Source organism: Talaromyces amestolkiae (assembly GCF_001896365.1).
Source record: "Talaromyces amestolkiae strain CIB chromosome Unknown scaffold30.1, whole genome shotgun sequence".
Taxonomy (NCBI): Eukaryota; Fungi; Ascomycota; class Eurotiomycetes; order Eurotiales; family Trichocomaceae; genus Talaromyces; species Talaromyces amestolkiae.
The window spans coordinates 82,861-96,402 of NW_024468066.1; the positions used below are offsets into that span (position 1 = coordinate 82,861).

At 45.9% G+C, this 13,542-nt stretch overlaps 5 protein-coding genes across 5 annotated transcripts; 3 read left to right on the forward strand and 2 right to left on the reverse strand.

Moving 5' to 3' along the window:
• Positions 1–723: 723 nt before the first annotated feature.
• Positions 724–1,072, reverse strand: BHQ10_010189 (uncharacterized protein; the record flags this gene model as incomplete). The annotated part of the gene is made up of 3 exons (XM_040872791.1): positions 724–883; positions 936–980; positions 1,029–1,072. The coding sequence occupies 3 exons, from the start codon at positions 1,070–1,072 to the stop codon at positions 724–726; spliced, it is 249 nt and encodes an 82-aa protein (XP_040738691.1).
• A 5,891-nt stretch (positions 1,073–6,963) lies between these two features.
• BHQ10_010190 (uncharacterized protein) lies at positions 6,964–7,938 on the forward strand (the record flags this gene model as incomplete). The annotated part of the gene is made up of 1 exon (XM_040872793.1): positions 6,964–7,938. One exon carries the CDS (start codon positions 6,964–6,966, stop codon positions 7,936–7,938), a length of 975 nt encoding a protein of 324 aa, XP_040738692.1.
• A 431-nt stretch (positions 7,939–8,369) lies between these two features.
• Positions 8,370–9,479, forward strand: BHQ10_010191 (uncharacterized protein; the record flags this gene model as incomplete). Its single annotated transcript, XM_040872794.1, has 2 exons — positions 8,370–8,966; positions 9,045–9,479. 2 exons carry the CDS (start codon positions 8,370–8,372, stop codon positions 9,477–9,479), a joined length of 1,032 nt encoding a protein of 343 aa, XP_040738693.1.
• A 108-nt stretch (positions 9,480–9,587) lies between these two features.
• Positions 9,588–10,952, reverse strand: BHQ10_010192 (uncharacterized protein; the record flags this gene model as incomplete). Its single annotated transcript, XM_040872795.1, has 1 exon — positions 9,588–10,952. One exon carries the CDS (start codon positions 10,950–10,952, stop codon positions 9,588–9,590), a length of 1,365 nt encoding a protein of 454 aa, XP_040738694.1.
• Positions 10,953–11,801: 849 nt separating this feature from the next.
• Positions 11,802–13,340, forward strand: BHQ10_010193 (uncharacterized protein; the record flags this gene model as incomplete). Its single annotated transcript, XM_040872796.1, has 1 exon — positions 11,802–13,340. The coding sequence occupies one exon, from the start codon at positions 11,802–11,804 to the stop codon at positions 13,338–13,340; it is 1,539 nt and encodes a 512-aa protein (XP_040738695.1).
• Positions 13,341–13,542: the final 202 nt, after the last annotated feature.

Here is a 13,542-nt window from a genome sequence, read left to right on the forward strand (position 1 = left end):
TAATTGTCACTGTAGACACCATCAGTCTGGGATCAAATAGCACAAGCACGAAGTCTAACTCACTTATCCGGATCTGCGATCATCGATCCTGCATCCTCAGACTTGCATGGACAGTCTATCCTACAGCGCTTGGTGGTTGTGGAGATCAAACGGAACTCAATTTATTTCATTTCCTTCCATTATGCTAAATCATAACATATTATAATACAATGAACACCTAGTTATGATTGTATTGTGCATTGGGTTGTGTAACTCTGCACTGATTATATGTCGGGTTGATTATATTTGATTTTCATTGGGTACAGTTGGATCGGATTGGATTATGTTGGATATAATTGGATATAATTAGATATATTGGGCTTCCATCGATTCTTCTTTTTTGTATATATATGTAACTCGATCAAGGGGCCTATCTAGGCAATGCAATCAGCGCAAGCGGAGGTGAGATAGATTGACTATATAACTTAAGGATATATTGGAGATAATATGTAACGGGCAAACTAATTTCCAATTATAGAAGGGAATAATTTTCAAGAGCCCAGATTCCTATATCACACTAGAATAACAAGTTGAATTGTTTTTGAGGCCTCAGGATCCTCCCTAACACGGATACAAAGCGATTGAACCCAGATCCTAAACTGCCACGATTGAGGTGTCCTCACATGAAAAAGACGATAACTGTAGATCTTGGTCCTTAGCATGGACAGCCGAGTCCTTCAAAGACTAACTCTTCACCACTCGCTCGATCTCCAAATTAAGATCAATGGTCGATTTCTCGTCCGTAAATATAGCTCCTATCTGTGAGAATCCCTGAGTAGCGTCTGCCTCCCAACCAGGGATTGTAGCGTTGTGTTCGTCATGAAGAAGATTTTGGTAAATGGTGCTGTGAGATTGTCAGCCCTTGATCGAGGGTAGAGGTACAGCGTTCTTCTCACGTATCCGGCTCTGCAAGCGTCGATCCCGTACAATGTTCGTCACTACTAGAGAGATATTAGAGATGATAAGGACTATTCTTGGTGTTGACATACCTCTGTTGGGACTTTTCCACTTCCTTCTTGTTGTCAACCGACATTTCCAATCACGAAGAGAATAAATAAAAAGGAGAATGAACTTTAGAATCGTCTATGGTCGCGAAGGAGGCGGGAAAATATGTTTGAACTGTCAGCTCTTGATAGTAGCAATGCTCTGTTTTGGATTCTGCTTGTCACTGTTCAAGGGAGTCTGTTTTGTAAAAGACGAAAGGTGCAATTTATACTTTTCCATCCATGTTTCGTCCAGCGACATAGACCTCATTCTCTCCCTTATCACACACTGCAAAGAGAAATGACACCTGTCATCGAAATCCAAACACTCGACATGATTCTTCTTGTTTCTGTTTCTCTCTTTTCTTTTTCTTCCACGCCCTTCACCTTTTGATGGGATCATTAAGACTTCACGGAGCTTGTGCGATCTCCATATAATGAGCTTACAGGGTTCAATGTTAGTCTAGGACAATGCGCATACGGTCTGCAACGAATTATTGTTCGTTATAGGTTGAATAAGAGCTGTAAGCAATCATCAATCTCTTTCTTCAAGGTAACTGACTCATGTATACTTCGGAGTTAGCAACCCCTTTACAGGGATTGGGTTGAACGTTGGTAGCTCGTTTTCAAACAGGGTTTCAACGAATGGGCCATGCAGTCTCTGGAATATTCACATGGCTTACGCACTTGATTTACTCAGCATTTTTGATACATCACATTGTTTGGCACAAGCGGAAAGCCTAAAATATGGATGAAACTATGTGTCTTGAGGCTGTCCAAAAGGGGAACTTGCATGGTTTCAAAAAAAGTTCCACAACGGGACCTCTGATTCGTGCTCGAGTGCGAGAGTAGTCGATGATATCTACCTGATCCATCGATCTCCCCTGTAAACGAATATTTGTACGAGGTACCGGGGCTTGTTATTTCTCCATGGTCGCCTACATATCATTGACGCACGCAATTGTAATAATATAGTTACGTATGGAGGTCAAGTGGAACAAATATTTGCATAAGTAGCCACGTTTAAGTGATAGGCTGTCTCTATCTCCTCATCGTTAGTTCCTTAACGTATCAGGAATCTGCAGGTTAGCCTGCACGGAACGTATTCCCCGGTACCACCGAGGCGTCTAGGTGGAGACCGATACTTAAAGGATTTGCATATTCCAGATTACGCATAATACTTACTACGTCGACCTCGACAGGCCAGACTTTTGCCTCTTGCTTCTAAGTTGGTGGTTTTAAACTTCAAGAGCCATGTGGCATTCAATCTGTTTAGTGCACAAACTAAATGAATTGATCTTCCCGGCCCATCGTCTAAGTAATCCCACCTCGGATCTGGTTCCTACAGTGGAATTCGACCAAAGGAGCACAGCTTCTGGGCTCTGTGCTCTGCAGCTGAGAAATCGGATGTTTCTCGTCGTAATTTCCGGCCAGTCCAAGAAAGTCGCCAATAAATAGCGTCTTCAGCTCGTGGACTGTGGCTTCTGGGTCAATTTCGTTTACTGCTCTTCTTCTCGGTACCGGTTTGAGTACGTAGCTGCATATGCACCCCTATTCTTTGCCTTAGTCGACTTTCCACCCATTCGAAGGGTGCTTGGACTCTCACTAGGTGCAATTTGGACGTACTATCAATCGAGCTGAAGAATACGTCGAATATTTCAGTACTGCCCGTAGCAGACTCTGCTGTTTGTCTGATCAAGGTGGCAAACTGTGACCACGTCATACATCCGGGAGTTCCCTTTGTTTACGGAAATCCTCAGGCGGATGGCTGTCACCTGAATAATTAGCTAGTAGTTTTACCCGGGCGATGGAAACTATTTTGCAACGAAGACATACCTACCTCCATGATCAGCTTTAATTCTGATTGGCCTCAGGGTTTATTTCTATTAGTCTCGCCCTATCAGACGATCCAATTCTAATCTCTGATCAGACCGCTACTTTGGTTGGCTTGCAAGATCCGTGAACGGAGGATCATTTGTTGATTGCCGTGACGAGTCTCTCTTCTCGATCCATTGACTCTACTTCTCTTGTTCCCACACCCCTTCTGTAATGCTTGTCCCCGTTGCTCTAGGTCTTTTGACAGCCTTTTTGAGTGGCGAATAGGAGAGGTTTCCGATGGTGTAGGCAAATTAAAGGCTCTTAGATCCTCCCGATCGCTCGCCACATTCCATTTGTTAGTCGTAGGTGGCTGTAGTCGATGGCATCAAAGAGGACTCTGCCTTGTTTGGAGTCTTAAATTTGAGGCTGCTTTCTGATAGAAATTAGAGTGAGATGCTGCTGCCTAGGAGTTGCCTTGCGGCGCAGTTGATCCCCGTCACGTAGCCGCACATGTGAGCCTTGCCTCCCCAGCCTCCTTTGGATACCACACTTTGGAATGCACTCACTGCTCTCATCTCCCTTTGTATTCTCACAAGCCTTCTTCTCATTCAGACCCTCTTTGTCTCTTGTCCCCTCTCTTGTTCTCAATCCGAAGATACTCGCAGAATTTTGAATGTTCGTTAAAAAACTGGAACGACTTTCGAGTGCGTCAAACATATTCTCCCCACGGTCGCGCAGTAAATTGCCAGCAGCACGACGATAGCCTGACGGCTCTGATAAACCCACTAGACTTTGTCGCTCCTTGAAGAGGATGCTATCTTCCGCTGTTGAGCTATCCAATGTCAGATCTCGTCGTGTCTCCTTCAATCCGACGTCGTTACGAGCGGCCCCCTTTCACAGCACTTCGGAAAAATTGACCACAAACGAGCCTGGAAATGTTCATCCGAACAGGACATGTGGAAGTACATACTTTATAAATACTGATCCGTCGCAGATACCGACTCAGCATCGACCGAGCAGCTACCCATGATGTATGAGCGGCGTGGTTTCGTTTGGGATTGGGGCATCAAAAGCGTCCACTTCAGGCAGGGAATTGAAACATGTTGAAAGAAAGTATTTGCTACGAAATGAGCCGCTACACGTCTTGATCTTGTCGAGCACTCTGCGATGTTGCGGCAATAAATGTTGACTCTAGGCATCCAAGCATCATGGGCTCGTGACACAAATCCAACGATACTACGAATCAGTTCGAGATGTCCGGAGCTTATGTTCGATCCGTGTATTACAATTCGGAACGTTCTGGTATATCTTATTCGCAGGAACTGTTCGACGACTCATTGCTCAATGGGGCTTGTATTCATCAAAGGGAACAAGCACTAGTCATGTGGGATAAAGACCGAGGTGGAAATAAGCATATTGCCTTCACTAGCCGATTCTGCATGTGCGAGATGAGTCGTTTCCTTGCATTTATGCACCATTCCATTTCAGGCTGTCCTAGCAAAATGTGATAGGGCGATTTTTGCGATCCTACCAAATCCGCAGTGATTTATTCGCTGAGCGCCATTTGCTCAATGTCATTGGGCCTTCAGAGTGAGTGGTATATTAATTGCGATCTGATATGATCTAATTTCGATGACTGTTGAGGAAAGTCTACCGGGCCTTATATCTGTATATTATAGGTATTTCCCTTGCGGCGGGCATACTTCGATTCTAGACTTGCGCCTTTTATTCAACCTTGCGGACGATACTACATTCGACAATGTACACCGAAGTTAATTCTTGTACGATCGGACTGTTGAAACGAACGCTATGGTCCCGGGATGGAAAAAGAAATAACAGCCACAAGTGAATCAGACGTAACTGGTACTATGATTGGACGGGTATATAGCGTCTGGCATCGAGAAAGATTAGGATAAGGCGCGGCTGCCTACATGTCATCTCTGCAATTTTCAAATGTATGTACAACGCACAAAAACTGAAATTATAGGCCAGTGATGGATAGACAAAGGAGATGATTGAAATTCACTCAAAATACTGCCATTAAATCCAGGAAGCTGACCAGTACTGCCTTGATACTTTGCTAAAAAAGAAAAAAAGAGTTTGATTCACTGAGGAGTTCGTTTTTACAGACTGGAAGAGAATATTGATGTCTAAGAAGTCCCTCTGATCCAAAATTTAGCGAACATATCCAGTCATTACAGTATCTCGGCGGGTTCCTTACCTCTCATGTTGCTCAATTCACTGGCCCGGCGGTAAAATACCCTCTTTCTCCAGTTCATCGAACGTTTACTCAAACGCCTCCATGTATCCTCTTAACCAGTCCATCCAAGTTTCCTCATCTTACTCATACTAACCACACACGAGAACTCGCAAATGAGTAACAAGCTCGAAAATCTCTATGTTGCTTGTTCCCACGTCTCATTCTCTAACTCGAATGGTATATGACTGCCCAAATCCATTTGCCGCTGTCTGCTTCGGCTGTATAGGCTAGGACTCTTTGCTGGTCGTAATAGAAATTCTTGGGCCATGAATCGCCTTCTATCCACGGGTCACTTTCGTGCATAGGCTGCTTGGGCTGTCCGAGATGGACGCCGTACTGTTTCATCCCCGTCACAAGGATGATTCGTTTGACCGAATTGATAGCGCCGCTTTCTCGGAGGGCATTGAGAAAATTCAAAAGCATATTCGGCGTTAATTTAAGAAGCTTTGTCAGGATCAGGATCAGCGAGATAGGCGCTGAAGATTATATAGTCGATGTCTTGGGCATGCTTCCGTAAGTATTCTATGAGAGATGATGGGTCGCATAGAAGATCGGCTGTCAAATTTGATACTTTGGGCTGAGGCGTGACCTTTTTGGAACGAGATATGGTCACTGCTTTTCGCTAGTCTGGTAGTTCCACAATGTGCTCGGCGATTTCATGGCCAATGATTCCTACAATCATCAATTATAGTCATGTAGTAATGATGCTTGTTTTGGGGTAGTGTGGAATCATACCTGTGGCGCCGATAGCAAGAGCAGTTGGCATGGTAGTGTATCTATATCTTATAATCTCCCTACCAAGTAAAACATATAGATAGGGCTTATCAGTCGTCTCTCATCTGGGGTAATAAGCGCTCAATTTGAAGTAGGTCCCGGCCGGCTTGTGTTTTTGTAATGTAACTTCTGTACCCCTCTCTCTTGCATCCAGATTGGGAAGGGTAATTTCTGGGCACAGTAGACAATCTTATCTTAAAATAAGGGAGAAATAGAGCTTGGTCAAAAATTTCTAAGATAATACCTTGTTTATACTGTGTCAAAGCCTTGAACCAGAGTGATATTGATTTCCTTAAGAGCCATTTGTATGCTATCACATTAGAGTCACTACTCGATAAATCTCAGTGAGAGAGAGCCTAATGTTCTCTTATATCTAGAGGCCGCGCAAATGCATAATACCTAATGTAATTTACGGAAGAAATAACGTACATTGATATAACCTCAACATGTACCAACATATGTGCTTGCGTTCCATGCTGGATGGTGTGTATCATTTGTAAAAACAAACTGCTACATATATATATTACACATCTTTGTCTTTAATAAAAGCCTGATCTTTAGATTTGATACTTGCGATCGACTGTACCGAAGTGCAATGACTCTCACCAACCGGAGGAAGCACACTCCTTTAGTTCCAAGGTTGTCGTCTTGTAGCCTCCTGTAGTCTTGTCCGAACACAATATAATTAGTATCCTTGACCGCTTTTTCGAACGCAATGTACGTAATTGCTTTCCATAACGTAGCTGACTACTTTTCTTATGATATGAGGTTTCCGGAACTTCAAAAAATCGGTCGCCATGAGAGACTCAGAAGGTATTCGCATCGCGTCTTTGACGTGTAGCCAGCATGACTGAAGATGTGCTGGTCCAACCATCGAAAAGGGCGGAAAATGGAGCTGCGGGGTCTAACCTAAAATGAGATTAGCTTCATGCAGTTAGGCGGGCCGTTCTCGTGTGGAAGCCCACAAGGCAAACCCGACCAACATCCGCCCACCAGAGGCAACTTCAATCTCTCCATACTCCATCAGCATTGAATCCATCAACTCGTACTTATGACTATCATAAATATTTGTATATCAGACAACTAACCATGAGCGTCCTCCGCAAAGCATGCCGCCAATGCACAGTCTCAAAACGCAAATGCATCGTTCAAGTCCCCAAGTGCAGCCGTTGCGCCCAAAAGGGTTTGTCATGCACCTACGATCTCGAACCCATAAATGCGCCTACTGGAAAAGCCGAACTGACCCCGCAACTCTCGTTTAATCCATCAAACTGCGATACCCCCGGGTACTGCGTCTTCAAGACCTTGAAAATAAGGCCGGAGGATATCGATCCCGCGATTTGCAGACCTGGCCATGAAGACGCCTTTGAGTTAGTTCGATTAGGGTTTCAGACCGTTCCAGAAATGCTCAAAGCGGATAAACCGGCGGTATTTGTGCATCCGAAACTCAAAACGCGCCTTCATAGCTACGATCACGTCGCTGTGTTGAGAGAGATGGGGAGTGCCGCCGTTACCGAGCAGAACTTGACTAATCTGCTTCATCTAAACATCAAGAGGGTCTCTATGGAAGAAGCGCTCACAGCCGTGCAGGCGCTTTTAATTTACCTTGCGACTATCCTATTTGCGCCAGATGAAGGCGACAATCCCGACTCAGTGCAATACCTAAATACCTTGTTCGCGTGGACACAAGCTCTTTTCCCGTCTGCACAAAACGAGATGCCGCGCGATCAATCGCCATGGCAGGAATGGCTATTTGCAGAGAGCGTCCGACGGACTATTGTCATGTCATATGCCCTCACAATGGCCATGTCGAGTTTCAAATATGGCTATTGCTCGAATTGGTTGTTCTTGGAATCGTTGCCGTTTGATAGTCGTGCAGGGCTGTGGGTGGCAGGATCGCCGCAGGCTTGGATTGCGGCTGCTCACGTGCGAACGGGAGAAGAAGTGGGTGAGCAGCTTAAATCCTATCATGAGTATTCAGAGAGTCGGATGGGGATGAAGGATGATTTTTATGGAGATATATTTTTGAAGTTGCTTGTGAATAGCCATAATGGGGTGAACTAGATATATTGAATGGAGGTTACTCTTATGGGGACCATATCACCTTTATACCATTTTTGTTTTTCATTAATAAGTCCTAAAGAATTGACACGCTCAACACCGTCGTAGACCTGTGGGGACTAAACCAAATAAAGCTCAAAATGGATTTCGTCCGGGGAGTCGCACAGAGCGTCTCATAGACTTGTGGGAACTAGACTAGACCCGGCAAGGGGAATATCGAAACATGATACACCACTGACCATTCGTGAAGATATGCTAGATTGATGGCATCTATAGACTCTTTCAGCCGTTTAATTCGGACGAATGTGCAGTCCAAATACTCGTCCGTAGATTATTAAAGTACGTTTATAAATTGACACTCCAACCACTGGAACAGGATCATATCCGAAAGTGGCGTTGCAAGTATCATATCAAAGAGACTAAAAGCAAACAACATGACCGCAGAAAAACCTCTCCTCGTCATCCTAGGTGCCACCGGCAACCAAGGTGGCTCAATCATTACCTTTTATCTCTCCCAGCCCACCTCACCTTACAGATTGCGCGGCGTAACCCGTAACCCTTCATCCCCCAAATCCCTTTCCCTCATCTCGCATGGCGTCGAAATGGTCGCCGGCGACTTCGACGACTATTCATCTCTCGAAACCGCATTCCAGGATGCAACAGTCATCTTCAGCGTGACTGACTTTTGGCAATCTTTCATGAACCCAGACTTACGCGAAAGGGCTGCTGAAACAGGCGAAAAGATTGGTATATTAGCTCGAGACCGAGAAGCGCAACAAAACAGAAATATTATCGATGCAGCTGCCAAGATTGAGACATTGAAAAGATTTGTCTACTCTAGTTTACCGAATACGTCCAAGCTGAGCGGAGGGAAATATTCTCATGTATACCATTTTGATGGAAAAGGGATTGCGGAGGAGTACGGGAGAAATACGTATCCAGATTTGTGGGCGAAGACAAATGTGTTGTATGCGGGTTATTACTTGGAGAATTATTTCGATGCCGCGGGGGGGTTGTTTCGGCCTAAATTGGTATGTCTATCGTCTATCCCCTTGTTCGTTACCTAGGTGGTAGTTATAATGTTGTATAAATGACTGAAATGACCATAGAGCAAAGATAAAAATACATTAGTTCTATCTGCAGCTGCACCCCTAGCCACTGCAGCTCTACCTATGTACTCATCCCTCGACGACACAGGCCCCCTCGTCGACGCACTCCTTCGCACTTCAGCCGGACACAAAGTCATCGGAGTCAACAAGTGGCTCAGTCTCCGCGAATTCACCACAACTCTAGCTCAAGTCCTTGGTATCAAGAATGTCGAGTTTATTGACAAAAACCCCGACATGAGCCGACTAGGAGATCCAGATTTCGTGGAAGATGCTATTGATATGATTGGATGGTATGTTGATTTTGGGTTTGATGGAGGGAAGGTTGATAAGAGTGTCGAGCAGCCAAGTGAGTTGGGGGTGGAGGTTGGGCTGAGGTCGGTGGAGGAGTGGTGCATGAAGCAGAACTGGAAAGAGGTTTTGGAGGTTGTTGGATGATCCCAAGATTACGACTGCGAAACATGTAGGTAGAAAATGATGTATTAGTCTAGTGATTCACCAGAATTCTTCCATACAATCATGACACGCTCAAACAACAATTGAACATTAGATTTTAGTCATCTCCCAGCCGACTCTGAACCACCGATTCAAGACTAAGCAAAGAGCGCCTACAACAACAGTACTCCCCGCAAACAACTGTGCAGCCATGTAGTTCCCCCCTTGATCCTGTATGAGCGCACCTTCAATCGCCGGCGACGTCAAACAGAAGAAACTAATAATTGTAAACACCATGCCCGTCCTCGTACCTATTTTACTCATATCCGTAGTCAGGTGAGTCGTCATCGTCGGGAAAAGCGCCTGCGCGGCACCCGCAAACAATCCGTAAACAGCACTCCACGCATACAGCCCCGCAGCGCTATCGATAGCCATCCAGCAGAATATGCAAATCGCACAGACGGTATTGCAGATGATATTCATGTTTGCGACACCCACGAACCGATGAGCAAGAATATTGGGCACCATACGACCAATGACACCCACTCCGTTGAGCACAATGACCAGATTCAGTGAGTCCGAAAGATGAATTGTGCCGCGCGCAAAAGTCCCGAGATAGAAAAATGCCATATATAGACCCCAGAAACATAGCGAGTTTGCGGCGATGAATGTGACGAATGGCTTCTCACGAAATGCGCTCCATTCGACGAGGGGTCCGGTGGAGCGGGGTGGGATGTAGGGTCTGTATCCGATGATGGAGGGAATGTGTGTGATCAGCATGATCAATGCAATGGCACGCATTGTCCAGGCAAATCCGACGTTCGAGTGATACAGTAACGCGTTGACGACTGCAGGATATACCATGCCACCTGTAGCACCACCCGCGGCCACGATACCCATGGCAAGAGTGCGCCTCTTCGAAAAATAAGAACTCGTCACTGACAAACCAGGTGTGAAGAGCAGTCCAGCACCCAATCCATAACAGACAGCCTGACACAAGAAGATTCCATAGAATTTGTGTTCGCACAACGAGGTCAGACAAGTCCCGAGCACTTGCAGCACAACTCCTGCCACGAAACAATGTCGAAAGTAACCCGCGTCAGTGGCACGTCCCGAAAATACGCCTCCAAAGAAGATTAAAAACATCTGGATACCACCAATCCATCCTACGGTGCTGGGTGAATGGCCCAATGTCTCGGTATAGTACTGCTCAAAGACGCCATAGCTGTTTGTCACGCCGATTGTGTTAAAGAAGACCATGTGCCCGAAGAAGACGTGTAGCCATGCTAGGGTGCCGCCATCTGGAGGTGGCGGGATCTCTGCGATCTGGGATGGTGGGATCTCGGAAGCGACTGGTAATGTGCTTCTAGACGGTGCTGGTGTAGGTGATGTTTTGAAGAGGACTGAGGTGGAGTCTGATGAGGAGTCGCAGGCGAACGAGGATGGCTGCACGATTTGTTTCTCGGGATCTATCATGGTGGGCAAGTGCGACTTGTATGACTTTTTGGGGATATGTGTTGTCTATTTGTTGCCTCAAGCCCTGCGAGGTTCAAGCGAGAGATCTGAGGCAGGTAAAAAGATAAATTAAAGTCGTTCTTGATTATTTATGCGTGGATTGCCAGGGCGTTGTTTACGATGAGCGGGAAAAACCCGTCGTTATGTATCACATTTTCATTCGGCCGTTACACATGGAATATGGTCTTCAAAGAAAGACTAGATGACTCACTTCGTAAGAAAAAAAACCAACATTTGCATCAACAACAGTTGTTATTACGCATTAGTATCAAGTCGTAAGCCGCAAATGCCGCTCTCTCGTCGAGCCCTAATCGGCTAAGACGAGACATGCTGGCCAATGGGATTCATTTACTGCCAATCATAGCCGATAAAAATACCGACCTTTCCGCATTTTCCGAACTTCCTTCCACCTTTTTCCACTTCCCGACAGCACAGTCAATCACAATGAACTCAATGTCTGACAATTCTCCTACTGCCAGTACTGCTATTGTATCGACCCCACGCAAGCGTCGACGGACTAGATTAGCCTGCGACCCATGCAGGTCGCGAAAGCGGAAATGCGACGGCCATTTGCCGTGTACAACGTGCGTGCAGTTCGAGTATGACTGCTGTTATGGATCCACCGGATCGAAGAGGGCATCAATAAGAAGACCATCCTTGGAACAGGAACAACCTAGTCATATTAGCATCATATCTCCAGCATCCGATCATGGTCCCACGCCGCCGAGCAACAAATCGCATCTAGTAACTAATACGACACCCACAAACCGACTAGTGTCGCCCGCTGTTAGCAACAATGCAAATTCACAGATGGAATCGCTCGAGGCAAATTCGGGAGCCGCGTTTGTGAGGAGATTAGGTCTGAAGATTGATCCGTATAATGCGCCGCGATTGCATCTCTTTGCGTGGAATGCGGGTGATCGTTTGGCAGGTTGTCCGCCTGGTAACCGGAGATGGGTTACTGGGATTCTCAAGAAGCCCGAGATGAGGAATTTGGCATTGATATTTTTTGAGAAAGTGGCGTATGCTTATGGTTTTATCGATCGCGATGTCTTCTTTCAACGGTTAGAGGAACGATGGGGGACGACAAACCCGACGAAAATTGAGGATGATACGTATGATCCAGTGTTTTGCGGAGTAGCAGCGTTGGGTCTGTTGTTCTCGCAAAAGCTTCCATCTACATTTGAGCCGGATCTCGTGGAGACAGCGAGGTTGTTGTTAGAGCAGCACTCATTGTTAAGTCCGCCATCGATAAATACTGTGACCGGCTGGGTATTACGAGTTGCATATCTGCGCATGACTTCCTTGCCGCATACGACCTGGTTGGCGAGTTGTTCCTTGATGCACGTCACCGAAGCAGCTAGAATACATCTCGAATCACCATCCCGTACCGTTTTTGAGGGTTCATCTGAATACCAAAATATTGATCTAGACATCCGCCGCCGTTTATGGGGCATGGCTCAACATCTGAATATCTGGGCTTCTTTTGATCTCGGCAGAACAAAGATTACATTATCAGGCGCCTCAACAAAACCAGTCGCCCCGAAAGCCGGGGATTATACATCTCAACTTCTTGGATTGATTCCCCTAACAGAACCGTTAGATCCCACCAAGACGCGAGGTGTCGAAGATCTCGAGGCTGATCTGAACCGGGTGCTTGACGAGAATCGTGAACGACCGCCCGTCATCATGGCCCAAGTAAATCTTATGCTCTGCATATTCCGACGTCTACGAGCTCAAAAATCGAATATGCTGAACCTACAGGCAGACCGCATACTGGCTTTAGTTGTCAAAGGTCTACGCGCTGCACAACAGATGGTTGTCGACAGCAGTCCCTGGCATCATGTCGCCAATGTCCCGTTTCAAGCAATCTGTTTATTATTAGCGATTGATTCCCGAGCTTCGCTAGCGTTGCTGGGTGATGCGATGAGCACATTGCAACTCGTCGCGAGCACGTGGGATAGCGCTGTGATGCGCGAGGCATACAACACGGCTTATTTATTAATACTGCTGCATCAGCGACGGAAGGAGGAAGATGCGAAGGCTCTTCGGGATGTGTTGAGTATACATTCAACTGCACCGGCGATGACTGCCGATTCTTCTTCTTCTTCTCAGTTCGCTAGTGTTGGTTTCTCGAACCAGAATAGTGGCTATCAACAGCCACAGCAAGGAACGACGGCCATGACGGCCACTGATTCTGCGGAGTTTTTGTGGTTGGAGGACTTGATTGCTGATATGCCGAGTCTAAAGGAGTTTGATTTGGAGCAGTTTCTGTTACAGGATGCGATTCAGCCGCAGTATTCTGATGTAGGGACTGGATTTGGGACGGATACTTTCAATGCTCAGTAGTGCGGAGTATATGGGTTGTAAAAAATATTTACGAATTGTACGTATTGATAGGTTGCTTGCTTGCTTGGTGGGTAAATCAATTTGACTGCCGGGAGAGCTCCTATTTTTGTTGTAGTGCTTTGCAAACTCCAACAGGTCAAATTCTCACCTGTTATCTACAGAGTCTACAGTGATATGATCGGGAGGGTATGCTGATGCCGCT